A 27,827-nucleotide genomic window follows, 5' to 3' on the forward strand; every position below is an offset into this window, starting at 1 on the left:
TTAAGTGTGCACAGGCGATTATTCCGTAACTATTGCAGGTATCAAAAACCTTTATACGGATATCGAAAGCCCTTTACTTAATGAGTAAAATATCAACAATAACTTTTTAAAAATAACACGGGAAATATCCAAAAGTTTTACATCAAACACTCCCATACATTTAGTATGAGATATGACTATCCTAAACATGTAATATGAAAAATTTTGGTTCTTTTTTTGAATTTGTGCTTATATTATGTACTTCGCAAATTTTAATAAAAATTCATTTAGAAACTGTAAACAGAGCTCGATGTGGAATACCAAGGTATTCCAAAACGAGGACGTCACTTCGAACATTTGCTTTGAACACAAAATGTACCTATGTAAAATTCAATGTATGAGAGTGTTTAATGTAACTTTTTTGGATATTTCCCGTTTTAATTTTAAAAAGTTATTGTTGTCATTTTACTCATTAGTTAAAGGGCTTTCGATATCAGTATAAAGTTTTTTGATATCTGCAATAGTTACGGAACAATCGCCTGTGCACACTTTACGATTACACCCTGTATAATATTAGGAACATATTTTCATCTACATATGTGAAGCTATACAAAATATGTAGAAATTTAATACAGGCTACAAAAATTAATAGGATTATCTATTTGGTTCATATAATCTACCTAACTATTACCTAATAAGGTGGTTCAAAATATTACCGACCATAATATTTGTATATGTACCTATTTCATTCGGGACTAATAAAGTGAAATTAAGTGTGAAATCGGGATTTGCATATGAATAAAGGATTATGATAAAAGCTCATGTGCCGTATTATTTCGCCAATCGTCATTTGTATAGTTGTTAACTTTTTAGTAATCGTACCAATGATTATTTTCATCAGTAGATTTTGACAAAAGATAAACAGGCTAGGGTAGGTAGGTACTTTTATCTCTTCCACATCAAAACGCCATTACTGACGGTGCCTCGCCAAATGACAGACATAATGACGTACGATTTGTGCTGACACCATATTGCTATAAATATTGTACAAATTAACGGACCTCCTGTCGGCCACCTGCCCTTGTTGCTAATAGTTATGTCCATATGTTGACTGATACTATCCTTATGGAATTCGCTTCTATCAGCCAACCGTGAAATGTCATTATACAGCGATCAAACAATTTGCCGCCGACCCTCGTGAGTTTTTTTTATAAACCGAATTGAAAATCTTAGAAAATATTTACAATTTTTTTTTAGTTATGGAAAAGACATGCTACTTGCACTTACCTACTCGTTGCTTTTGTAGTAGCGATTTTGTACGGCGTATTCTGTAGCGTAGCGTTTTGTTGAATTTAAATATATTTACGAAAAAAATGCGTTTATTTATCGGTCACAATTATTTTATTAAAAAAATATTTATTAATACCTAGTTACCATATCGTTTTTATAATTTTTTAAAGAGACCAGATTTTAAAATCCTAATTACTACAGACCTACCTACAATTTAACTTTTAAATTCAACGAACAAGATGCACATCTGGAAGGGTTTAAGTAGTGAAATAACACGAAAACAATGAAAATAATATAAGTATATAATAAACATTAACTAAAACAGATGCTACTTTTACTAAAATAACAATGACCAATACACCGTAGGACCTTTATTTTCAGATTAGCACATCTGGCTCAATTGTCTGATAATAATTATGATTTTTCATAATGACTGAAAAATACTCAACATTAAGTTTTTTGAAGTTCTTATTATTTTTCGAGAAATGTATACGTCCAGTCTCCTGATACATACCATTACATATACTTACCTACTATTGTGACTAATACCACCTACTCACTTGAGTGGGTAATCTTTTAATTCTAATAATAATACTGTCTTAGCATACACATAATTATAAAATATTCACATATTATTAACAAACCCGAATACAACCAGCTGGCCTAGGTATTAAAATGGAACATCACTAAATGAGGACTGAATTAATTGGCACCATTTTGCCATTATTTTTTATTATATTGATTTTATAATCGGTGATACTCACAATTAATATGAATCCAATAGTGTTTGTAATAGTGTTGCCACTATTTAATAATTAAAAATATGTATACTTTTCAAACTTCAAAATTAATCAAATTTAATTAAGAGAATGTAGTAAACTAGCTCATATTATTATACAATCAATTCAATTTCAAGGCATCGACTAAAATACAACAAAATACGTTTTTGCAAGAACGTATGTACTATGTACAATCGCATACTTAGTTACTTAATAAAGGAAATTACCTACCTACCAACGTAAATATTTAGTTCCTTAAGTACCTATTCGTAAACGTTTTTCAATTCGAATGTCGTCAGAGCAACCCTCGGAAACGGAACCACCCTCTCGAATATTGTGCCGCCGCACCACTCGATCCCCTGAGCCACAAAAAACCCACCGGACACAGACGGAATGAAACTTGACGGCTCAAACGTCATTTCAACAATCAGTCTGCGCCAAGCATTTATGGGGAGAGGTTGTGTCGCTCTCGCTCATAAACAGCTAGAATACCAATCGCGTGTTCAATGCCGAGTGAAAGAAATAAACATACTATTTTATTATAATAAATAGAAAGAATCTACCTCATGTTTTGTATATTGTGAAGTTTTTTCGTTCAATATCTATAGTTAAAATAAAAGAAGGACCCAAACTTTATGTGTGAATCTTTTTTTAACAAATTACGACAAAATGGGTAAGTTCAAAATTTCTGCTGTAATTTATAAGTTCTTGTGATTTATTACTCTTTACTAACAAATAACAACTAATAAAAAATATTTATTCAATTTTACTACATTTTTATTAGATTTAGTTTTGTTTAAATTTTTATTCATCAAATTATTAATAAATTAAATCTTGGTTTATGTGTTTATAATCTAATCGCAATTTTAAATTTTTATTCTGCTAAGATGTTAATTTTTGTTCATTTGATTAAGCTCGTTAGATGTTAAAAATAAACAAACATAACCTATCAATTCTTTAATCTAAAAATTACAATCAGTTTGACAAGAATAACAGCTGTCACATGAAAACTGCACACTCGTCTTGATACTTTAAAAATCACATTAAAGTTTTAAAAATAAATAAAAATAGAGGAAACTATATAAGAATATATTTTTTTCTGAAATTGTAAAAGCACCTGATAACTACTTCATGCATTTATTTAAATTCAAATAATAGAATGTATGTGTAACTTGCTATCCGGACAAATCATTTCAAAACAAAATCTTAACATTTAAAATTTAAATCTATAAAATTTTATCTATCGTTTGTCAATATTGTTTCTTATAGTTTCTATAGTGTTTGAGTTTTAAGTTATTATACAAGGTAAATATAATTTTTATTAATTAGAATCATGATCACATAATATTATATTATATTGTATTCATATCGTACGTAAATATTTAGGTATGTATGTGTTTATATTCAGATTTGTAGGTACTTACTTGTTTTTTCGTGTGTATGATGATACAGTAACAATTATTGTGAAAACAATTTTTTTTTTTCAATTAGATATAATTATGTGCACCTTAAAATTTAAACCAAATGAAATTAATATAAACAAGTGCATTCTAATTCTTACGACCTATCTTTAGTAATTGTAGTTGAAAAAAATTATATGAGCCCTGCTCATATTAATTAAGCTTGTTTTTTAATCTAACTATTAGGTGTGTTTGTTAAAATATGCAAATACCTTAAATTCTCATCACTGAATTTTCTTTAATTTAAGTCCTCTAGCAAACCTTATAGACGCTTTCACGGCATTGTAATAATGCAGAGAGACTCGAAAAGATTAGAACATAATGGCAGGGAGATGGAAGTACGTGGGAACTCTCCCAGAGTTCACGTGCTTAACACATTACTTTGCCGTTCTAAATTTAACATTAATATATGCAAGATTTAGATTAATCTTTTACCACGTCATAGAAGAAACTTCCTAATTTAATTGAAAATTTACCTGAATATGATTAGAAGTCGGCTTATGAAATATTGATGCTCTCATTAAGACAACAATATTATGATATTAAAAAATTAATAGTTTTTAATACTACCTTCCCTATGAGATGCTGCGCACACACTATTATAGTGTGTGCAGTACACTTTATTGTAAAATATTTTGGTTAGATATTATAGAAGGAAAAATCGGCGTAAAACGATTATATGCAATGAATGAACTCTTTCATCTTCAGAAGAGCAATTAAAAGCCTTTCATACCAATGGTATGAATCTATGCCAACACCTACGCCTCATAAGTCACCGATAAATAAGCACACGATAGAATTGATGGTATGTTAACACTTAGGTATACCGTGAGAAGCAAAACAGATAAGCTTATATTACCAAATAAATAAAGAGAGAATGAAGAGAAAACATATATATGAAAATATGTGTATATTCGAGTAGGTATTTATAAAGATTCAAAATTAAAATCTATTAAAAAAGACATAATCAACAATCTTATTAACTCGGACTTAAATTACGACATATTAAAATGATAATCGCATCGCGTAGGCTCGTGCGCATGTTTGATGGGCAATAGGAATAGTGCCTAGTTAGTGGTTCCGGATACATATCGGACGTGTCGGATGTCGGCGTGAGTCACGCGGCGCCCACGTCGGCGCACCGCGCCCACTGGCGCCCGACCCGCGCAAATCTGCGAAAACTTTATGGGCTTATCGTTTAACGCTTAATTTATAAACAAGTGAATATAAACTAATTTTCAAAAAATATTGATAGGTTTTATGCGTTTGTAATAATCCAGTTCAATAACTGGTAACACCACACTGGATTATTGAAAACAATGTACAAACAAACAATAACAATGTAAAGTTTATCTTTTAAAAATATACATTGCAGTAAATACTAAATAGCATTGTATTCAGTTTTTAATATAATTTAATATGTATATGTAATTTGAAATGTAAAAACTAAAAAGTATCATAACTGCGCGGGACTGCTATACCTTATTAGGTGGTTTAATTCATGTTGTCATCAAATAATACAAATATTGGCCATTATAATTTGACGTACTTATAAATGCGTTGTACCTACCTACTATTCAAAGATTAGGTTTAATTTAAGAATATCCAGCACTACATTCACGAGCGCAAGCTGTCTCCGCGTTTGTTTTATTGAATATGTATAGTTGCTGGGACAGATTTAACTGACGTCTGCGCGGCGTCTAGGTTATTTGAGTTTTGGCATTGGCAATTTCGCCGTCTCGTGGGAAACAGAGTTGAACGACTGCGGAGACAATGGTCGACGATGGTCTGATGGATCGCGAACAGTCAACGACAGTTTGCTGCCTACCACCGCCCACCCGCAAACTCTAATCGTTAACATACCATAACATTGCCCCATAACTTAACTGTATAAAAAGTGGGTGACTAACTTGTACAAATTCACAATTTTTATCTCAAAAACTTGGTTGGTTTTGTTGTTGTTAAAATTGTTACTAAGAATAAATAATTGAGTGACGTCTTTTGGGGAAACTGTGATTAAAAAGCAAAGCTTTTCTTTTCTAATTCAAAAACAGATTTCAAATTCGTTGCGTTTAAACGCAAGCTCTGCTAATTGCGACTTAGGTCATTCGTTCAGCGCAAACCAATGTCTAGGTCCAAATAGTGACCAACGTTTCACATCGCTATGGTGTGGGGTTGCGCGGGTCGATAGGTAGGTACTGGACGTGAGCCAGCCGCCGAACTGTGCCGCGACACATTAATCCACCCTCACAACGCTCGATTGCCAGCTATCACTATTTTCATGCCAACTCCACAAGAAACAATTTCTTTAAGTGTTATTACAACCGAAGTTTAAGGAATGCCATGTTCGCTGTAGTCTTAGCAACGATGCTTTGATAAAATAAGACTATGGAGAGTTCGACTGCGTTAGTTTGCAAGAACTTTCCCAGAAATTTAAATATATCTATAAAATTATGGATACTCTCAAATTCATATAACAATTAACAAACCATAATTATTAATTATGCAGGTACATACTATTGTTTTAATAAATAACACAATCATTATACGACTGCGGGGTTGCGGCTCACTTTACGGCGAATTAATGTGTATGCATTTATTTACGTAATCGCTGCATTCAGCTATTAAAATATAAACCTGTAAAGTTGGTTATACATAAGCAATAAACTCAACGCCGGGACAAGTTATTTCTCTATGTTTAGTATTCAATTTATTTTAAATCCATCATCCAAAATAAGGATGTGAGTCAAAATAATTAACTTTATATTCCGCCAGTCCACTGACCTACATTTATTATGATGGAAAATAATTAAGTTTTTAATGATAACGCTAAATTAATTTTACTTATTAATTTAATGTTATAGTTTTAACATAAAATATTGAGCTGTTTCATACTAGAATCTCATCTACGTAAACAACACGGTGATTTGAATCAAAGTGTCGCGTCGTTACTTAACTCACGTAGGCAAACAGATTATACCTACTAAACCAGCCGCTACTGGCCCTGGCTGCCGTATAAAGTAGGATTAACCTTTACCGCGTGTATTAGAGACATTTATATAACAAATCATTTTATACGGAACTTTATTTTCAGATGAGTGGCAAAAGAACGAGAAGTTATAGATGCGCCGTACACCAGAGGGACCGAGAGGTCAGCTCGGAAAACGATTTCCATTTACTTCTTGAAGATCCCACTTTATTCGCCAGGTAAGGACCATAAACTTATCAATAGGTACTACAGTTTAAAGATACCGAACACTATCATTTTTCTACAAATAATACAAGTAAATTCATGAATTTACTGAAAATTCTCCCCAAAATGATAAACTTACGTGCTCAGAAAAGTTCCTATATTCATGATTAAAAAAGTTTGTACCCCTAATCTAATCCCATACGTCATAATTGCGCGATCTATTTGTTTCCTAATGTCATAACAAATCCCATTACAATGTTGGGCCCGTAAAATTCCAGTAAAATGTTTTAACATTACTCAAATGCTCCGAATATAACTTTCAAAATTTTTAAGTGTATTGTTTCAATTTTGATTTCAATCAATAGATCGCTAAAATTTTATGTTCGTTTGTCGTGTCATAGTGACATGTGCTGTGCTATGCCGCAATAAAAACTGTTGATAAATTGCTCCAATATGCCGATACGAGTTAAGAATAACGTGAAAGTATAGAATTACGGCATTTTGTTACACGCATAGTTACCGTATACTGAGAAAATACGTATATTTAAATATACATCAATCAGATTGTCGGGTAAATCAAAGGTAGCATTCCTTAGTGGAGAATGTGTTTTCAATATCGTTTTTAACTATAGTAAATGTAATTGTTGCAGAATGGTGCACTTAGTGGCAATGGAAGTGCTCCCAGAAGAGCGGGACCGCAAGTATTACCAGGAAAGATACACTTGCTGTCCACCGCCGCTCTTTATCATCTGTGTGACGTTGTTAGAGGTAAGCTATTGTAGTTTCCGTCTAGATGTAGAGTAAACGAAATCACTTTCTTTCGATCGAGTGATGATACGTAGTTTATTTTTACACCGCGAATATATGTATCATTCGCCGTTAGGTCGAAACTCATCACTTTCTATGCGGCAAACACCGTTCGATCCCCGCTCCAGTTACGTCGGCTAATTAAAAAGTGTAATTGCGGATTTCACATCCGCACAAACAAGCAGTTTACGTATTCGTAACATATCTATTGTTGTGCGCGTGCAACCGCGAGCTTCGTCACACATTGATTCACCGCGGAGCGCACGATTCCTATGAGGTGCTATACCGTCGTGCGTACGAGATAATAAAAGCTGGTTTTCCTTTTAGTGAATAATATATTGGAATCAAATACATAAATTATGAATTGCAAGCCAAAGCTGCTTTAACCAAGTATACGACCATATCTTTTCAAATAATTGTTTTTTTCTTACTCATACTTCTGTTAAAATACTTATACAAAGCCTTGTGTTAACGTTTTCTAAATTAGGCAGTATTTATATTACGTAGTATATTGTGTGCAATATTAGCAATTGCTTAATGCAAAACTTAGAAAACCTCTTTGCAAGGCTATGTACTCAAGAAAGTCTTTAACATAGCGTTAGTTTTTGCATGTAATATAGAAATCGTAGAATGCTCGTTGTTTACAATCACCCGTACAGCATACTCCCGTTTACATTGTAATTAATGTTTTCTCTCTGTTTAACAATAAACTATTGCGACAAATTAGCGTCGGTGATGCCAATGTACATTAGCATTAGAAAAGCACAATTCTGCAATGTAAATTTAGGAATTACACATTGAGAATATGAATTTAAATATAAACACGAGCAGATATATTATTATGAATATCTAAACTTATTTTACGATCTAACATTCTTACTGTTGCAAGTATTGAGATTTTCATCTCAATTACAATGGGTCGTTAAATTGTTAATTTATCAACCATACGATTAATTATTGACTGTTGTGCTAAGAATGTAATGTATTATGATCACGGAAGTATACCTACATGAAATATAAAACAATTTTTATTTACAGTTGGGCGTGTTTGCGTGGTATGCGTGGGGTTCGGGAGGAGTGGCGGCGGCGGCGGGCCCGGTGCCCGTGGACTCGCCGCTCGTGTACCGTCCCGACCGCCGCAAGGAGCTGTGGAGGTTCCTCACGTACAGCGTCGTGCACGCTGGCTGGCTGCACTTGGCGTTCAACCTCCTTGTTCAACTTGCGGTAAGGGCATTTCGTAGATACCGGTTTATCTTGATCAAAATTTTAAGGTGCTTTTGCGTATACTATTTGATTACTTCTTTAGCGACAAGATTATTTAATATTTTATCCCAATTACGAATAAAACATTTGATTTCATTCTAAAAGCTTGAATTTAAGATTACTTTTTTTATTTCGCTTTTAAAGATATATTCGATAGCTAAGGATCTTCGTTGCAAATTGTCAATAAATTGAAAAACATCGAGTTGGGTTTTCAACGTAAAATCAGGTGGAATAAATAGTAGAATAATTGTTACCGATCTTGTTTAACAAACTAAAATTGTCGTAATCGTAAATTTTATGTTATTTCTCTGTTGTTGCAGGTGGGTCTGCCGCTAGAGATGGTGCACGGCGCGGTGCGGTGCGGCGCGGTGTACCTGGCGGGCGTGCTGGGCGGCTCGCTGGCGGCGTCCGTGCTGGACCCGGACGTGTGCCTGGCGGGCGCGTCGGGCGGCGTGTACGCGCTGCTGGCCGCGCACCTCGCCAACGCGCTGCTCAACTTCCACGCGATGCGGTACGGCGCCGTGCGACTCGTCGCCGCGCTCGCGGTCGCCTCGTGCGACGTGGGCTTCGCGGTACACGCTAGATATACTAAAGTGAGTTTGGCAAGTGTTTATTTCGTCAGCTGTTTTACTATCGACTTTTATATCTAGATAATCGATTACATTTCATTGAATCATTGACCGAAAACAATCAATAATAAAGAATTATATATTATGTGTATCGATATAAAATGTATTTCTTTCATTATTTTAAATTTCTCGAAATAATTTCTTCAAATGTCTCGAATTAAGTTTGATAAATATTTTAAATCTAACCTAACTTGCATTTTAATTTTTAATTTGTTTAATTGGCAAACAATAACGATGAAACATGAGTATAACAAAGCGTGTGTTGTACAGGAAGCGCCGCCGGTGTCGTACGCGGCGCACGTGGCGGGCGCGCTGGCGGGGCTGACGATCGGGCTGCTGGTGCTGAAGCACGCGCAGCAGCGGCTGTGGGAGCGGCTGCTGTGGTGGGCGGCGCTGGGCGCGTACGCGGCGTGCACGCTGTTCGCCGTGCTGTACAACATCTTCAGCGGGCCCGTGGACGAGCTGCACTACATGCCGCCCGACCCGCCGCCCGACGTCGCCGGCTTCTGATGCGCTCGCCGACCCCCCGAGCCGGCCCGCCGCCCGACCCGCCGGCCCCGAGCCGGCCCGCCGCGCGCGGCCGACTCGCAACGCGCCTAGTCAATTTACCTTAGTGTGATACGCGATAAGTAGCATTATTGAGGGAGGCCTCTGTCCACGTTCAGCTTTCGCGCTCGACGCGAATTTGTTATTGTTTCTGATCTTGCGGTTGCAAATTTAAACTTGTTGATCTATTTTTGTATAGTGCACAGTTTTTGTTTCTTCACGAAGCTCCCTCGCGATACTTAAGTGTTAAGTAGTCTTAATTATATTCGATAGGTGAACTATTTTTGTACCTACTGTCAGCGTCCGTAGTGTTTACGTTGAAGCCGTTACCGCTACACAATAATAATATGTTCCCGAGTGGACCGGCGAGCGGGCTCGGTGTCTCGGTCCATTTGCAGGCTGTTAATTGAATGTTAATCGTGGTATATGATTTGGACAAGACGTCGAGCCCGCGTCGCCGTTGTTATGCCCGACACACCAAAGATTAGAATTAAATGGCGTCCATAATCAATGGTAGAAACTGACGTTTTCAAATGGTATATAAATTGCGTCAACGTTTGCTATTTGCCCAATTGAATTGCTCATTAATGATTGAATACTTCAATATTGATTTTTGCATTTAAGATACGCGTTGTTTTTATTGCTCAATTGCAACAATGTTTTAAATGATTATGCTCAAAAGTGAGATTTTGTTTTGTCGAATAAATATTTACGTAGCTCAATACAGCTGTGACAGACGGAGCAAGCTAATACTATTGCAATGAAGATAATAATCATTGCTCATAATAATAAGTCTGTTAACAGCAAGGGGCGATGATGTCCGCTCATTACGAGTGTTTGTTCGTACCTGGTTGGTACTCTTGTTTTAGCAGAACACCTTGCTATCACTAATAGTTTTACTATAAATGTGCCTGATTCCTATTATTGTAAAATTGATTGTATAATTTTAATTCTAATCAAATAATGTCAGAAACCGACTGATTTTTTGTATAAATTATTATTGCAGAGTGTTTTCATTTAATTTATTTTTAAATTTATTTTAAGTGTGAATTGAAATAATTCTAATAATTATGTGATTATATAAAAGTAAGAATGCATCTGATTAAAAATGATTGATGAAAGAACTACCATCTTTTATTTCTTCCTAACCCCGAAAATAGTATTGAGAGGAAACACAAATGATCAATAAAATTCATTTCAATTATAAAACAATAATATATTCATTTAACAAAAAAAAATCTAATTTAAATCCCTGAATTTTCCTTGTAAAAAAAATATGTATGTATAAGAAATAACTTACGCACGCACGTTATACGCAGAAATAATTACTAAAAATTGCATTATTCGTCGACTAAAGAGTGTAATCCATTTGAACACAAGTCAAAACTATAATACTGTAACAGGAAGCAATTCATTATTTTCTACAATCTACCCTCAAATTGTGACTGAAGACCCTAATTAACAACAAGCGTATCTCATTTTGTACTATCAAGTATCAGCATTACAATTAATTTTTAACTACTTAATCGTATTTGTTTTATATAGCAGACTCAAAAAATTTTAATTCGGCAAATTTAAAGCCATACACTTTATACTTTGGAACGAGTCTGCACAATTTTTATCATTATAATTTGCTTAGTTAATTTTTCCTAAATAAACGCAATTATACTCTTCAGTATTTCAAAGTATTGCACTAATAGTATCAAATTATTAAAATTTTGTCCTATTTTTTACTAAAAGTAAGTTCTAAAGAGTCCTACAGTAGCCCGGACCCACAACGGGGCTTGTCGCTCTTGTAAGTCGCTACTGCATTCTGAAGCATATTGATGCAATTTGCAACATTCATTGTGCAGCCTTGCCTGAAAAGAAGAAATAATTATTTATTCTTTTAAACTAATATAAAACATTTAAAGAGTGTAAGTGAGGTTGTAATCTCGTATCTACTGAACTGATTTTGAAAATTATTTTTGCATTATTATTTATTAGCTACATCTATAACCAATAGCGTATGCTATTTTTTAACCGAGTTTATACATTAAACTGGACATTTAAAGTATATTAAATACGTTTATATATGATTTTAATGAAGGAAAACAAGAAAATATAGAGGTGTCTACATACTATTACATAAGCAAATCATAAAAATTAGAACCAAATTCGAAAAATAACCTCTTTTCGGAAGCGACCAGTATGTACCATACATACATACAATTGAAAAATTATAACTAATTTTTTTTTTAACTTTAAGGCATGACTACCAATCTAGTCCAAGTCCTACTTGGTATAAACCTGCTTGGTATAAAAATTATATATGTAATTGAAATAAAACCTCATTTGTTCGCTATAATTTTTTTGCCTAATTCCCGCATAGGTAGAGTTTTGGTACGGACAATTTCGAGCATTATTGTGAATCTCGTTGTATATAACAATATCAATAATTAATTAACATGATCAATAACTCACTTGCAAATCAGCAGACGATGTAAATATCGCCGCTTGAGCTTCAAGATCGCGTCTCACAGACCTTTCACCGAGATTTGCTGAACCTATAACTGTTAACCATGGCACTCCACTGCCGGGAGGATAGTACCTAGAATATATTTAATAAGTATACTATATATCTGATAGATTAATAAAAAACAAAATAAAATATAACTTAATTTTAAAGATGTAGGTAACTTTCTTATACTTAATAAAGGAAGTCTTAACATCGGTAAAGTAGCTTTTAGTTAAATATGTAGTAAGTATAAAAAACAATCAACCTCTTAATATTATGTATTAGTAAAAACTAAAAATAAAACAATTATATAAGTATAACGGCAACATTCAAAACAGAACAAAATACTATTTCAAGAAAACAATAGATAATAAATTACCTTTTTCAATCAGGCAATCAGCCTACTACCTGAATCTTTTAAGAAGGTCACAAGCTGTTTTGTATATTGAAAAAGTAACAACAGACATTTCACAAAACTTGAGCTATTATCAATTATAAATTAACTACAATTAAAATGGACATTTTTGTAAGTTGCTACCTACATTCATAAAGTAACTTCAAATATTAATTATAAAACATACCATAAACCTTTCGCATGAAATGTCCATCCAGGCCTTTCATATTCCAACATTTGAACTCTGCTTGTTTGGTTGTATTCTGTCACTTGCTGCCAAAATCTGATTAAATTAAATACAGTAATGCAGTTTAAAATACTTACACAATTTTCACTTAAATATTAAATTACACATAGATAAAGACATGTGCATATCAAATAGATGGTAAACAACATCAATATATAAACTGTGTATGACGATTTAATAATAAAAATTAACTTACTCTTTAGCTATTAAAGAATATGCGTGAGGTATACCTCCTGCAGGACCTGCTGCTCCCATGAAACCATTAGCCTGAATATAAAACAATTTATTAGAAATACATATATTGAAGTTTTAAATGTTACACTATTTTCTAAAATATGGAAACATTTATTTATTAGATACAGCAAAACATACATACAAACATGACACAAAGAACAGTTAAAATAAAATACAATTCAATATTATTTAATGTGTGTGTCAATACAATTTACAATATTATTTTAATATCTTAAGGGCTTGGTCTAGTAGTGCAAACAAATGCATCCTGTCATCCTATATGTAAATAATACAAATGTACTAAGGGAAAGTTGCTCCACTTAATTTTTATAAATTAAATCATTCGTAAGCATAATTTAATATTCGTAATAAGTACCTAAAATGACAATTTGAAACAATTTTCGTGAAAATTACACCAGTTGATTCTTTTTATAAGTACACAAAATTTGCGAATACGTTCTATTGATATCTTCAACTTCATGTTTATATAACTGATCAACTTTAACAAAGAAATTTGGACGAAATATAAAAAAAAAATAAGCTTTACATACAAAATGCATAACTCTCTACATTTTTTTAGACCTAAGTTTCTTAGTGAAAGTTGTTCAGTTTCACTAATAAAACGGATAAACAAATTTTGTATATAATAAAAAAAATGTAATGTTTGTGTAAAAAACTATAAAATAGAAAAATGTGCAAATGAAAACAAAAGATATTTATTTCTGACTAGCTTCAGCCCGCGACTCCGTCCGCGCGGATGTCGGTCTTCGCGTGGATGGTTTATTTCTCCATTTTGAACTGGGAAGACGTTTCTCACTAAATTAATATTAGACGATCATGATTCACTCCAGTCCAAACAGCAAATAAGCAGACTTCTACTTCTGCAACGTTTAGTTGTCCCTGAATTTGGAAAAAATAGTCATGATTCTTATCTATGACAAAAGTGTTATTTTTTTGCATTGTATTTCAAATATAAAATTTTTTATTTCTAACCGCATCTTCCGCATTCATGTCTTTTGCCGGAATTAGACATTTAACTTCTACTAGTCCCATTTTCCCTTCTTGATATGGGAGTGTATAAAGTAAATTTTTTAGATATTTCTCGTTATACTTTTAAAAAGTTATTATTGTCATTTTGCTCATTAGGTATAGTAATTTCGATATCAGTTTTAAGTTTTTTGATACCTGCAATAATAACGTCATAATCGCCTGCACATACTTATCGATTACACCCTGTATACAATCCACCATCCACATTCATAATGTTTTCCTGTCCTCCTCTCCTTTACGCTGTTCACCGATACATTTTAAATGAGTAAATCTGCTACCACTGAAGGATGTTTCATTGTGATCAGCAAATTTTCACCACTGTTGTCGATTATTTGTTTTTCATTTTTAATCAGCAATTGGGAATCATCAGTTTTGTTTTTTGCAGATTGGTGATGTACCCTAACAATACGTCGAAAAGGGAAAGCATTAACGAATTATCGTTTTCGTCCTCTTTTTTTATTCTGTGCGTCTCTGTTCTCTGAACTAAACAAACACAAGTAGTGTTTGTTTAGTTCTCAACACCCATTGAATTTTCTATGTTATTGTGATCTTCCATTACATCTGAGTTTTGATGATGTGATGATGATCCATTCATTTTAATATTGGTAAATAGAGTTGGTGGACCAAACTAGAAATGGTGGACTAAATTTCTCAGCGCGTCTGTAAGATCTAATTAAGAAAATCATAAGTTTTTCGGCAATTGTATTCAGCAGTTTTTAATAACGACTATATAAGGATAATAATGCGCTGATCAGATTGTGTAAATTGTAATCGGTTGCAACGTAGTGAGTGCACAAACTTAGCTCGAAATGTCTTTGGGGGAAAGAGACTTATCTTGAAGGCCTGATTAAGGTAACATAAAGTAACTTTATAAATGTGAAAAAATTCACGCGCATTGCGTATATAACACTAATTGATAAACAAGAAAAAAAAATTCAGTTTATCATTTCATTAGCCGGGAAAAAATTGTCAAATAACTTGTTGAAAACGCAATTTTGCTAGACTGCAGCCTTAACAAAAATTGTTCTTTGCATAACTATGCAAAGTAACTCTTCTTATAAATAGAACATAAAAATAATGAATACCTACTTATTATTTAAAATTATAAAAAAGTGTCCTAATACTATTATAAAGGCGAAAGTTTGTATGTATGGATGTTTGTTACTCTTTCACGCAAATACTACTGAACCGATTACAATGAAATTAAGCACACATATAGAGGGTAACTTGGATTAACACATAGGATAGGTTTTATCCCGGAAATCCCACGGGAACAGGTTTTTCTTTGAAAACGCGGGCGAAGCCGCGGGCGGAAAGCTAGTACATAATATAATTATAATCTAAGTAAAACAATACTTACATTTGGATGAGCCATCAACAAGCTAATATTAGCTTTACAATCTTTAAGTAATGTTTTTGCATATTTTTCTGTTAAATTAAAATATCCTGTTGCTAATCTTAAATGGGAACCCTCTGGGACTGCTTCCATTATGTTACAAGTAGCTTCCTCATCCTGGTTTATATTGAATTCACCCATTTGAATCAATGGAAAAATCCATGTATCTGACTGGTTTCTGACTATAAAAAATGTATGATAGAACTATAGGCACTATTATGTATTTATATTTAGGAAATGTACACACTGCATAGTTTATTGCACCAAAAGAAATTATGCGCTGTTTCAGACTATACTTGAATATGGCGCATACAGAAAACCATTATTCTTTTCATAAATTATGTATTAGTAGCAATATTTATTTTCTTAATTTAGCGCCGATTTTTCAATCCTTGGTTAAAATTAATCCGTTCAATAAAGTATTACACAAACATTTTAAAATGTCACCTGTAAACTGTCAAATATGGACAATTAGAATACATTTTTGAAATGGTAGTCTAAGGGCGTATTCAGAAAGAAAGCTTGAAACTTATAAGCGCTTATCGGCGCTTGTCATGTTCATATATTTTCCTGCGCGGGTTACCAGCACTGACAGGAAAATATATGAACATGACAAGCGCCGATAAGCGCTTATAAGTTTCAAGCTTTCTTTCTGAATACGCCCTATTACGTTATTCGATGAATAAGTTTTAACCAAGGCTTGAAAAATCAGTCCTTAATATTCAATTTACTAGTAAGCAAGAAAAACTCTTATGTGATAAACAATGTATTAATAAACACGAATTTGACTCAAATTATTATCTTTATTATTTTGAGTAAATGCTATTTACACATTTTATTACTTTCAATTTTGAGCACATTAAGTAAGATTCAGTGAATCTATGTCCAGAGGATAATTAAATGTAAATTATGATGATAATTATTCTTTTGAAACCTGCTCTTTCTTCACAGGTATTAAATTAGGGCAGTTATTACAAAACTTCTACTACATCAACTCTACATGTTTATGAGTAATGTGAGCAAACTTACTCTCCTGGGGCGAAGTTAATTTAGTATCCTGCTGCTCCTTCCATTTTTTTATTAATTTATTAATATTATTGTTGAGGGTTTTTATCATCACACCTTTTTTAATGTTCTCAACACTGTTGTTTTCTTTTTCTTGCTTGCTAAATTTAGTCACCTCGTCTGAAAAGCAAACATTTAAATTTTAGACAAATTATTAGATTTGTAATAGTGAGCTTTTAAAAGCTAAAGAAGGTAAATAATAAGATATATATAAGAAGAATAAAGATTAATGTGTTCATTCATAATAGTTAATTTATAAATTTAAAACTTACTGCTTTCCTACCTATTATGTCACAATAAAAATTTGCCAGGTCTTCATCTTCAATTTCAATATACCTGTCTTGTCTCTCTTTAAAATAGTCATTAGAACAATTTGCTCCACTTAATATAACTGAGTTATCTGATATATATAATTTCATATGTTGTAATCCAACTATTTCATTGTATCGAGAAGGAAGTGCTTTCGACCACGAACCTTGTAACCGAGATGTCTGGTACATAGCTAAATTACATCTATTGGACAAACCATTCGTAAATTGTTTGAATAAACTTCGAGAGTTGATCTCACCGCGTGTTCCTCTTTGGTAGTCAAGAAGTACATTGAATGTTAAATTACGATTAATTTTAACATTATCCACTGTAATTCCTAGTAATTCCTTTTCAAGCTCGCCAGTACCTATGTACAGACTAGCAACAGAAATTCGACGTTTTGCACTCCGAAAACGCTCATACAAAGTGTTATAAAACTGTTTTGGATCGGTAATTATATTTATTTTTGAAGCCGAAACAGGGAAACAAGGCGATAAGTTATATATCCAATTAAAAGGCTGTAATTCAGTAAGTTTGAAACGAAGAGACATTTTCACATTTCAACGAAACATTCAGTTAATTATCTGTACACATTTATGAGATTAAGAAAAATATCTTTGTAATTACACCACTTCCTGTAAAATTATTAAAAAGAGAATAAACTCAAATTGGGGTAGCTTAAAAAGGTAGACATAAAACTGAAGCCTGAAACTTCTGAAATTTCAAGTTATTTACATATGTCAATGTCAAAAACATCTGATTGACTTAAAAAAAATAATAGCAATAAGAATACCGGTCATTTTGGTCACTGTATTGATATTTGATGATAGTTTAAAGTTTAGATGAGCTATAGACCGGGAGATACTGACACAAAATTTCGAGTCATTTGTAACAGGATGGCGGTTCTACAGGGTTCTTAGTACGCAATGACAAAAAGAAAAACGATGGTGTGAACGCTGGTACCGGCGGCTTAGTCGCGTGGGCGTTAGTCGAACTCGTCGGAAAATAGCGAAAGTCAAACGATTTGTAACAGTATGGCACTTATTTTTCCTGTAAGTTTGAGGATCAACGAATATAAATACAAAATTTCAAAGATCTAGGTGTTGGAAATCTTCACTTATATAAATTAATACTAAATTAATTTTTCAAGTATGACAGCACTTTTTTCCCCTACTAGAAGTATGGCAAATATAATAATGGTCACATTTTATCAAATACTCTCCAAAAATCCAAATGCAATACTGGTACAAAAAGTTTGGCGAAATAAAAAATTTTTGCAGATTTTCGGCGGTATGGCGACCATTTGGAATCGTCCGAAAAGTATGGCATGGCGATTTTCGTAAATGGCTGCACGACGATGGTTACCTGTGCAAAAGTTAGCCTGATACAAATGGTTGAATAATTGTTTTATTTAAATCAACACATTCGCGTCGGTATGGCGGGCTGTAAGTCACACCGGAAAAGTATGGCATGACACTACCGCCTACTTCTTTTTCATGGGCTATCGGTAAATTCTAAAATTTTTGTGTTACAAATCGTTTGACTTTCGCTATTTTTCCGACGAGTTCGATTAACGCCCACGCGACTAAGCCGCCGGTACCAGCGTTCACACTATCGTTTTTCTTTTTGTCATTGCGTACTAAGAACCCTGTAGAACCGCCATCCTGTTACAAATGACTCGAAATTTTGTGTCAGTATCTCCCGGTCTACTACTTATTGAATTGATTCACTTGATCTTAATCTTTCGATTAGTGTACTACTTTTAAATTTTTACTTGATCTGGTTTTTTGGTCGTGGGTTTAATTATTACAAACGTTGAAACCCACATGAAACCTGTGGTTGAAACACAGACTCTGTAAATGGCAAGTCAACGGTCTCTGTCATCATCTGTCATGTCTCTTGGTCGTGAGTCGTGACGCGTCACGTGATTGATGTTATTGTTTTTGTTTTCATTGTTATTGTCAGTTATTGTCGCTATGATTGTTTGTCTTCTAAACATATTTACGGGAATAAGCATAGGATTAATAAGATTTTCAGACGCGTAAGATAAGATATATTAATTGTAACTATAATACTAACACCCCGAAATTAATTTAAAGAAAAATCTATACTAATATTATAAAGCTGAAGAGTTTGTTTGTTTGAACGCGTTAATCTCAGGAACTACTGGCCTGATTTGAAAAATTATTTCATTGTTAGATAGCCCATTTATCAAGGAAGGTTATAGGCTATATATCATCACGTTAGACCAACAGGAGCGGAGTACTGCGGGTAAAACCGCGGGGCTCAGCTATTTATAAAATAAAAGTATAATTATGTAATAAACTGTATACCATTGCTATACCTTACCCGTCCGATTAGGGCCCTTCTGGCCTCCTCCACTCAAGCGACAGCTCAAGCCGAGGTTCGTGGTCCCCGTCAAGGGGGGACGCCCTTGTGCATGTCGCTACCAGGGTGAACCTTCAGTTCACCCCCGCGTCCGCGTTAAAATGTAGAAGCCCTTTTGGCTAACATTGAGAGACACCACACACAAAAAAAAAATACTATACCTAAAAAAACTTTCAACCTACAACAGCAACTGATTAGTGATTAGTGATTACCTACCAAATGAAAATATAAAATTTCCAATAATTATAAAAATATGTAATAAAATAGACTAATAAAAATATGAATAATAATCTATAGTTATATCTATGAGGTTTTATTAAAAGTATTGTCTGATAAGAGTGCAGTACAGTACAGTCAATAAATATTAACATTATGATAAGGATTGATATTATTTATTTTCTTCATTTCCATTACATTAAATGCCATTCAGTGAGATATTACTTGCTCTGTGAGTGAGACTTGTAACTTGTAACTCAATTAAACATTGCGGGTATGTCTTTATTAATTAATGTAATATCAATTGTACTATTATTAATAAATTCTCATCAAAAATATTATAATATATTATTTTTATTATAAGGAATATGGATCCAGTTATAATAGTTCATGGTGGAGCTGGTGACATACCAGAAAGTCGTGTTCAAGGAAAATTAGATGGAGTAAGAACCGCTGTAATCGCTGGCAACAAAATACTGCAAGAAGGTGGATCTGCTCTCGATGCAGTTGAAGCAGCTGTTGTTTCTATGGAAAAGGATGAATATTTCAATGCTGGTACCTACATAATATTATAAAATATTATTGTGATTATATTATAATGCCAAATTTTTGTGTGAAAAGTATATTGTACTACTTATATGGATTATGGGCTATGTGACCTGTAATAAATGAATTTTATTTATTTAATAATATTTCATGTTGGATTTCATCGTAATTTTATCTTAACCAGGATATGGATCAGTCTTAAATTTACGGGGAGAAGTCGAAATGGAAGCCAGTATTATGTGTGGTAAGAACTTGGATGTTGGTGCTGTAACACTAGTGAAAGATTTCGAACATCCCATCAGCATTGCTCATAAAGTTCTGACTGATTCACCACATTCATTAATTGGTGGAGAGGGGGCTAAGCTATTTGCCTTGAGTAAGGTAAGTTTTTAGAGTACATGTTTAATTTTATACAATCTTTAATTTATTATAGGTATTAAAAAAGTTTATTTTGTACGTAGGGTTTTACACCTGTGCCTCCTGAATCATTAATCAGTGAAAATGCAAAGCATGCACTAGAAGAATTTAAAAAACATGGTGAATTTGGTAGAACTGAAATTGGCATAAAGGAGGTAAGTAGGTATGTTATTAATTGGATAAATAATACTAAATGTAAACTTTATTATTGATTATATGGCATTAAAATCATCAGGATACTTTATTTTGTGCAGATTAGGCTTCAATTAAAAAACATGCATCCATCAAAGTCATACTAAAGAAACTGGCCAAAGTTAATTATTGCTTTAAAAATTTATTAAATCAATTGATTTAAAAACCATTTCCCATTTTAGGTTTACAGCATAGGTATTTACTTTCTGTATAACCATGCAGAGGCGGCTCGCCCTAAGGAGCGCTGGTGCAGTGAACTCCCATAAATAATTATAATAAAATCGTACTCCTTAATTTAATTATTAACATTAATAATTACTATTTAAAATCAATCGTAATCGTTAAAACTACTGTTAATACCAATGAATATATCCATCATTCCATCATCCCATACACCTGTATAATACCTACTGTATTATGTAACGCGCGAAGCGGTGCGCTCACGATTGCGCTCCAATGAAAAAAGATTTAGTACATTTCCTAATACGAAATCCAATAGGAGTGAAAGAGAGGGTTTTGCCAGAGCCCTGCGCGTGAAACAAAAGATTTTCTATGGAAAAGTAGCAAAATTCGGAGCGCCGCACCCGCAAACGTTGCCGGTTCGTTTTTACCGTAGAGTGAGAATGAACCATAGAGGAGGCACTAAAATGACAAGTAATGCGTGAGAGAAATACACTTATGACTATAAAGCTAAGAGCAAGCGAGACAGAAACATTGTTTTTTGTTTCTCTCATGTTATGCGATTTCTTTTGTTGGGGACAAAGGCAGTTTGTCCCAAACAAGCGGCTACAGTCCATTGTTTTGCTAGTTTTCTGTTTTTTCTCGCTGTTAAGTGACTTCAAAGTTTAATAAACGTTGACAGTGATCTGTTTTAATCCGACTTTAAGTGAAAATATGGTGCGTTGTAGTGTGATTGGTTGTAAAAATCGGCCGGAACGAAGATTACCAAATATTACCTTTCACACGTAAGTAAACTTATTTGAAGTATATTGTTTTATAGAACTGGATATAGTTGATACATTTTCATTAACTCTAATGTGAAATTATCTACAAATATATAATATTTTCATCGAAATAGACGTAAACATTTTTTTGTGTTATCCGACTAAATTACGAAGTGTTCTTGTTGTTCAGGACGCCATTTGTTTTTACGTAGTTTCAAATTTATGGTATAATCATGTGATTAACATTAGGGATACCAGTACAGGGTAAAATTTTCCCCAAAATCGTGAAATGTTTTTTTAATATTAAATATGTTTTTTAGGTTTCCAAAAGAAACAAGTACATTAAACAGATGGATTCGAGCTACCGGAAGGAAGAACTGGTTACCAGGAAAAAGTCACAGAATATGTTCTATACATTTTGAGTCGCGTTATTTTCGAAAAACGAAAAAAAAAACCTATTTGATGCCCAATGCAATTCCAACACTTTTTACAACAGTGAGTAATTTTTGTGATGCATTTAGTTTGGATTTAAATGTTGTAGTTTAAATATTCATAGACCGATTTTGTTGCTACGTCTACATAATAAACAAAACAAGTTATTAATTTATTTTTATAGGGGTATATTTTCTATTTATACTAAATCAAATTTTATTTTTTTAGGATATTATTGTTGAGCGACTGAGTACTGCCCAACAATCAAAAGTCCATGGACCAGGTCTTAAGGTAAATTAATAATTCCATTGCACTTTCCCACGAGCAACAACACTGCACTATTTTAGAACTGCACGACATACCGTGGAGAGGAAGTTTATGAGGTGTTGTTGTGTATGTACACGGCTCATATGAATGTGTGAAGCCTGGATTAGTCACCGGTTTTTTTACACCTTTTATTTTGTACATGGATGTTCTTAGTATTATCTGATTCAACTAACTTAATCTTTTCAGGATGTTGTTGAGCTACCTAATACAAGAGAACAGGCGAAAACCCCTGAACCAAGTCTTGAGGTAAATTGATTATATTATAAAATTATGGTGAAATATATATCTATACTAATATTATAAAGCTGAAGAGTTTGTTTGTTTGTTTCAACGCACTAATCTCAGGAACTACTGGTCCAATTTGAGAATTTCTTTCGGTGTTAGATAGCCCATTTATCGAGGAAGGCTTTAGGCTATATATTATCTCAACAGACCAACAGGAGCGGAGCAATGCGGGTGAAACCGCGGGACATAGCTAGTTAGTAATAATTTCATTTGGGTACATTTTGTACATTTATGTTATTTGAATTTTCTGGTTTACCGAAGTTAAACTTTATCTTTACAGGATATTATTGAGCTACCTAGTACTAGCAAACAGTCGAAAGCCCCTGAACCAAGTTTTGAGGTATATCATTATTTCATATACAACAATAAATTAATGAATGAATACATTTATTTCTGAAACAATGAAGTAGAGTATAGTAATAATTTCATCACGCCGGTGCCAGCGCATGGTGACAGCGCTTGTGGCCGATCACGGGGCCAGGAGCAGGAGCCGCCGTTGTGAAACTATATAGTGCTCGCGCAATAACTAAAACCGTAGCAAATGTTAAAGAACAGCCGAAGTGATATCTTTAATGGCGTATAGGAAATGTTGCCACAGCGTGGTTTTATAGCGTGACCAAAAAATATATTTTGAAGAGTTACCGTGGGAGCACTGTAACTGTTTAGAGTTATTTGTATAAGTAGTATATTTTGTCTTATTTAGGTACATCTGTGTGGTCTTATATTTTTTAAAATTGTAAAATTATTTAAGTTGGAAAAGGAATCAAATCTACTATAATTGTGAGGGGAATCTAAAGCCTGTAACATAGTTTTGAAGTTTGAACTAATACATGCTTTAATTTCCCCAAATATATAAACTGTATTATTTTAATACTTTTTAATTAAAGATTTTTTTTCTATTATATATTTCTGTTTCAAGTTTGCAAAAAATAACTTAATATTTTTTTTTCCAGGTGGAAACACCGAGAAAAATCAAATTAAGAAGAAGGTACGCAACTTTTATAACAAGTTAATTTTATTTAAAGGTCAATAATTTTGAAGGTCAAGGATTCAACACCATCCTTAACTCTTAATTATAAGATTTTTTTTATGTTTGTATTAGTCATCACTACATAGTATAAAACAAAGTCGCTTTCTCTGTCCCTATGTCCCTTTGTACGCTTAAATCTTTGAAACTACGCAACGGATTTTGATGCGGTTTTTTTTAATAGATAGAGTAATTCAAGAGGAAGGTTTATATGTATAATAACACCCATTAAATAGTGGAGAAGTACTGTTATTTTTGAGGTTTCTAATGTGATGTCGTAAAAATTTACATTTTTTCCGCTTACATTGCAAACGCTGGCTGAACCCTACGAGTTTTATCAAAATAATGTACTAAGTATTATACACATTGAAAAGGTCTACAGAAAAGTCCGCGATGGTATATGTCTATCTCTTATGGACAATAACTTTTTTTGTCATTTACTTTTTACGACAAATAATGGCTAATTTTCGAAGCGATTTTAACCAATACAGCATTAATACTTAACCAATTAAATACCTTGAATACATTGTTCATTTGATATAGATATACAAGGTGAAAGGTAAGACATTTGAAAAATTTAGACAGGAGCTTCTACTCATGAAACTGAACAACTTTTGTTCTACAACTTTGCTGAATTTGTAAAAAAAAATTGGACTTTGTAAGGAAACTTCGCTAATCAGCTGACAGATTTCCATACAAAGTCCAAATTTTTTTCTATATAATATAAATAGATATTATAATTATATATAATAATTATATAATAAGATATAATATAAACTACCTTATGTCCGATTTATTCCAGATATTGATGCATGCCAAAAAGGAGGACTAGGCCTACTGGGGATACCTCTTTAAAAAAAACGCACCTAAGGTTCTTACCTCACAGGTGGTGTGGAAAAAGAACCAATACAATACAACAGTGAATATATATATATATACTAGCGGTCCGCCCCGGCTTCGCCCGTGGTACATATTTCGCAATAAAAGGTTGTGCCAAATTTCATCAAAATCGGCCCAGTAGTTTATGCGTGAAAACCATACATACATACATACATACATACATACAAACCTTTCCTCTTTATAATATTAGTATAGATTTAAAAATTGCGGGACGTAGCGTTTGCCGCGGTACCGGCCAGCCGCCCGGCTATATATTTTATACCCGTGCGAAGCCGGAGCGGGCCGCTATGTTTTTATATACAACGTTCATAATTTTTCTGTAGTGTATTTAGTATCAGCATTGCACCCGTGCGAAGCCGGGGCGGGTCGCTAGTTAAGTTAATAAATAACAAAATCTTTTCAAATCTGTCTTTTTCTTCATAAACCTATCTTACAAAAAAATACCCAAACATTTATAGATATTTTGCCAGTTTTTCGGATAAAAAGTTTTTGTAATAGTTGGCAACATTGACGTAAGGATTCGCCATCTCGTTCGGGTATACGCCGATGTGATCTCTAGTACATTCTCCCTCTACGGTTTTTACCGCCCGGCAGGACAGCGATTGCGCGCGCGGCGCGATGTTGCCAGTTTCCACTTCTATAATATAGGTAAACAAACACTCGAGTCAACTTCAATGCACGCGCGCGATTCATGCAATTTTCTAATTAAAATTATAAAATACGTGTTGAAATAGCCTGTAGTTATCAGTGTTACTTGTGAGTGTTAAAATGAACAATAATTATAATGTGGCGTTCATTAAAAAGTGTGTTAAAACGTTACAAATTCGGCTTGAATGTAAAGCTAATAAGGGACCGCCACGGCCTGAACTTGAACTTACGCAAAAATGTACGACAAAAACGAAAACATATACGCGTGTGTTTAAATCTGAACAATATGTGAAAACACCGTGGTTGTGTGGTTGTGATGAAACAACAAACTATTTTGTTTTCCGTGTCTTTTATTTAAAGCGGGCGCGGCCGGCGGAGGTGAGAGTGCTTGGACTGAAACGGGCGTTGACGACTTAGCTCATCTTTCAATCAAGATGAAAAAACATTCACAATCTCGGTACCATTTGTTGAATGAACTGCAATTGGCGTCTATCGGACGACAAGACATTCGTAAAGCACTAGATTCCGCGTAGGTACCGAAAGTCAATACGCGAGTTCAATGACCGTGTCGATAAAAACAGACATATTTTACGAAGGTTAATAGATTGTGTCGTATTTTGTGGTGCATTTCAAATTGCTTTATGGGGGCATGATGAGTCTTCGGAATCCCTGAATCCCGGAATCTATATATATTTTTTTTTAATAAATTGTACTGATTTACACCATGTATTTTCAGTGTTTTATTTAAAGTGAACACCCATAAAATTTTGTCACGAGCCGCCTCTGTAACCATGGACCAATAATATTGGTCCATGGTTATACATATAACAGCTATACAGTGTGGAAATTTTTCCTTTCAATATTTCCTTTCAGAAAAATTAACTATCTTCAGTATTCAAAGAACTTTCCTTCTAGGGCCCATCGAAAATTTCCACACTGTATACCACACAAGTAAAGCCGCGGGATGTAGATAGTAGCTAGCTAGCAAGCTCATATTAAATTAAATATGTAGTATCGATTACTTTTTATCACTATAGGGAGGTGTAGGCACAGTCGGAGCAGTGGCCATAGACGCTGATGGCAACATAGCTGTAGCCACTAGTACAGGTGGCATGAGTGGGAAAGCTGTCGGCCGTATTGGTGACACACCACAAATCGGCAGCGGCACCTATGCAGACAACAATATTGGCGGAGTGTCAACTACTGGTGCGTTTCGTAAAAATTTGGTCCTTCGAGGATTTGTGTACCATATTGATACCATACGTTAAAACTTACTTCTCTCCGTTCTCGACATAACATATGCCTAAAATTACGTATAAATGGCGCAAATCTGTTTTAATTGTTCTCTTGAACAGAACAATTAAATTAACAACGTGTTGTAGTTTGAGTTTGAAATGGAGGGTTGAATTAAATTAATTAATCTTCTATATATAAAAAGAGCCCAGCATTTAAATAGGGCTGGCCGCGCTAGAACTTTTAACTTTTAAAATTCTTTGGACTTCTACTGCTGCTAGACTAGGAAATAAAAGAAAAACCTTAATGTTGGTTTAATGCTCTAAGCTTAATATATGTATTATATTTGAATAGTACACTAGATTATCACATTAACATACCTAATGAAGTTTTTGTGGACAGATAATTAAAATTCACCTAGTTACACGTATTTTTTTCAGGTCATGGTGAATCCATATTGAAATATTGTTTAGCTCACAGTATCATTAAACTAATGGAATCTGGAATGGACGCTACTACAGCTACAAAAACAGCTGTCGAGGGTAGGTATCATGTAGCTATGTACAATATTGGTATTCTACTATTGCTTGAATAATGGATTGTATTTACATAGATATTTATTTTTTTGTTTTAAGGTATGACCAGTCGGTTAAATAACACTGCAGGTGCAATTACGCTTTCGAAAGTAGGGGACATTGGTATACATTTTAGTTCCAGAAGAATGGCTTGGGCGTATATAAAGAATAACAAACTGATGTATGGAATTAATCACAACCAAGTTCTTGAAGATAAATAAAAAACACCTTTTTTATTACTTGTTATTGTATTATTTCATATTTTATAATTTGTAACAAATTATAGTACTAATATTACTCGTACTTACCCTGCGTCCCACCCCTACTTCCTACTCAAGAGCAAGATTCTGAACAAAATTAGGAACTTAATCCATTCTCATTCTCTTAAACAGATTTAAATATTTTAAATCCTCAGTAGTGCAAAATTTGTAGAGTTTGGCCAGCCAAAGCTGAACCCAGTGTTTTTTGTAGCGGCCACACTATGGAATGTCATCATGGCGTTTCGGAGTAGTTAGTTGTCAGTTTTGTTGAAAACGGTTCAAATCATTTGCTTTAATAA

General features: G+C 33.7%; 4 protein-coding genes across 9 annotated transcripts; 3 read left to right on the forward strand and 1 right to left on the reverse strand.

The window, feature by feature from the left end:
• The first annotated feature begins 2,455 nt into the window (after nt 1-2,455).
• On the forward strand, nt 2,456-11,070 carry LOC149906610 (rhomboid-related protein 3-like). Its single transcript, XM_090104761.1, has 6 exons — nt 2,456-2,721; nt 6,603-6,715; nt 7,352-7,469; nt 8,547-8,732; nt 9,092-9,364; nt 9,671-11,070. Exons 2-6 carry the CDS (start codon nt 6,603-6,605, stop codon nt 9,908-9,910), a joined length of 930 nt encoding a protein of 309 aa, XP_089960887.1. The 5' UTR covers nt 2,456-2,721; the 3' UTR covers nt 9,911-11,070.
• A 165-nt stretch (nt 11,071-11,235) lies between these two features.
• PGS1 (Phosphatidylglycerophosphate synthase 1) lies at nt 11,236-17,849 on the reverse strand. Its single transcript, XM_090104762.1, has 7 exons — nt 17,113-17,849; nt 16,794-16,949; nt 15,729-15,946; nt 13,281-13,351; nt 13,025-13,120; nt 12,410-12,536; nt 11,236-11,805 (listed from the first exon to the last, which is right to left on the reverse strand). The coding sequence occupies exons 1-7, from the start codon at nt 17,687-17,689 to the stop codon at nt 11,680-11,682; spliced, it is 1,371 nt and encodes a 456-aa protein (XP_089960888.1). The 5' UTR covers nt 17,690-17,849; the 3' UTR covers nt 11,236-11,679.
• Nucleotides 17,850-19,063: 1,214 nt separating this feature from the next.
• On the forward strand, nt 19,064-27,507 carry LOC149906612 (putative isoaspartyl peptidase/L-asparaginase GA20639). 6 transcript variants are annotated; one of them, XM_090104767.1, is made up of 8 exons: nt 19,071-19,179; nt 19,824-20,016; nt 20,107-20,297; nt 20,473-20,669; nt 20,750-20,860; nt 26,498-26,666; nt 27,134-27,235; nt 27,329-27,507. In XM_090104767.1, exons 3-8 carry the CDS (start codon nt 20,111-20,113, stop codon nt 27,487-27,489), a joined length of 927 nt encoding a protein of 308 aa, XP_089960893.1. In that variant the 5' UTR covers nt 19,071-19,179; nt 19,824-20,016; nt 20,107-20,110; the 3' UTR covers nt 27,490-27,507. The 6 variants fall into 6 exon arrangements, with proteins under 6 accessions (XP_089960890.1, XP_089960895.1, XP_089960893.1 ...); XM_090104766.1 differs by having other exon boundaries at nt 19,075-19,179; nt 19,864-20,016; XM_090104765.1 differs by having other exon boundaries at nt 19,077-19,179; nt 19,837-20,016.
• LOC149906613 (THAP domain-containing protein 1 B-like) lies at nt 21,510-23,856 on the forward strand. The gene is made up of 5 exons (XM_090104770.1): nt 21,510-21,862; nt 22,162-22,336; nt 22,502-22,564; nt 22,787-22,846; nt 23,166-23,856. Exons 1-5 carry the CDS (start codon nt 21,792-21,794, stop codon nt 23,280-23,282), a joined length of 486 nt encoding a protein of 161 aa, XP_089960896.1. The 5' UTR covers nt 21,510-21,791; the 3' UTR covers nt 23,283-23,856.
• Nucleotides 27,508-27,827: the final 320 nt, after the last annotated feature.

Source organism: Colias eurytheme, chromosome 8 (genome assembly GCF_061535395.1).
Source record: "Colias eurytheme isolate Ceu_HAF_F1 chromosome 8, ilColEury1 Martin Lab GWU primary, whole genome shotgun sequence".
Lineage (NCBI taxonomy): Eukaryota > Metazoa > Arthropoda > Insecta > Lepidoptera > Pieridae > Colias > Colias eurytheme.

Excerpts from the sequence above, each read along its gene's own strand:
- LOC149906610 (XM_090104761.1), top strand. The coding sequence starts at position 6,603 with ATGAGTGGCAAAAGAACGAGAAGTTATAGATGCGCCGTACACCAGAGG. Across the intron at positions 6,716-7,351 it reads GATCCCACTTTATTCGCCAG|AATGGTGCACTTAGTGGCAA; the intron begins GTAAGGACCATA and ends TAATTGTTGCAG. Across the intron at positions 7,470-8,546 it reads TCTGTGTGACGTTGTTAGAG|TTGGGCGTGTTTGCGTGGTA; the intron begins GTAAGCTATTGT and ends TTTTATTTACAG.
- PGS1 (XM_090104762.1), bottom strand. The coding sequence starts at position 17,689 with ATGTCTCTTCGTTTCAAACTTACTGAATTACAGCCTTTTAATTGGATA. Across the intron at positions 16,950-17,112 it reads TTTTTATTGTGACATAATAG|ACGAGGTGACTAAATTTAGC; the intron begins GTAGGAAAGCAG and ends TTTGCTTTTCAG. Across the intron at positions 13,121-13,280 it reads TATTCTTTAATAGCTAAAGA|ATTTTGGCAGCAAGTGACAG; the intron begins GTAAGTTAATTT and ends TAATTTAATCAG.
- LOC149906613 (XM_090104770.1), top strand. The coding sequence starts at position 21,792 with ATGGTGCGTTGTAGTGTGATTGGTTGTAAAAATCGGCCGGAACGAAGA. Across the intron at positions 21,863-22,161 it reads CCAAATATTACCTTTCACAC|GTTTCCAAAAGAAACAAGTA; the intron begins GTAAGTAAACTT and ends TATGTTTTTTAG. Across the intron at positions 22,847-23,165 it reads CCCCTGAACCAAGTCTTGAG|GATATTATTGAGCTACCTAG; the intron begins GTAAATTGATTA and ends TTATCTTTACAG.
- LOC149906612 (XM_090104764.1), top strand. The coding sequence starts at position 19,070 with ATGTTATTGTTTTTGTTTTCATTGTTATTGTCAGTTATTGTCGCTATG. Across the intron at positions 20,861-26,497 it reads CTGAAATTGGCATAAAGGAG|GGAGGTGTAGGCACAGTCGG; the intron begins GTAAGTAGGTAT and ends TTATCACTATAG. Across the intron at positions 27,236-27,328 it reads TACAAAAACAGCTGTCGAGG|GTATGACCAGTCGGTTAAAT; the intron begins GTAGGTATCATG and ends TTTTGTTTTAAG.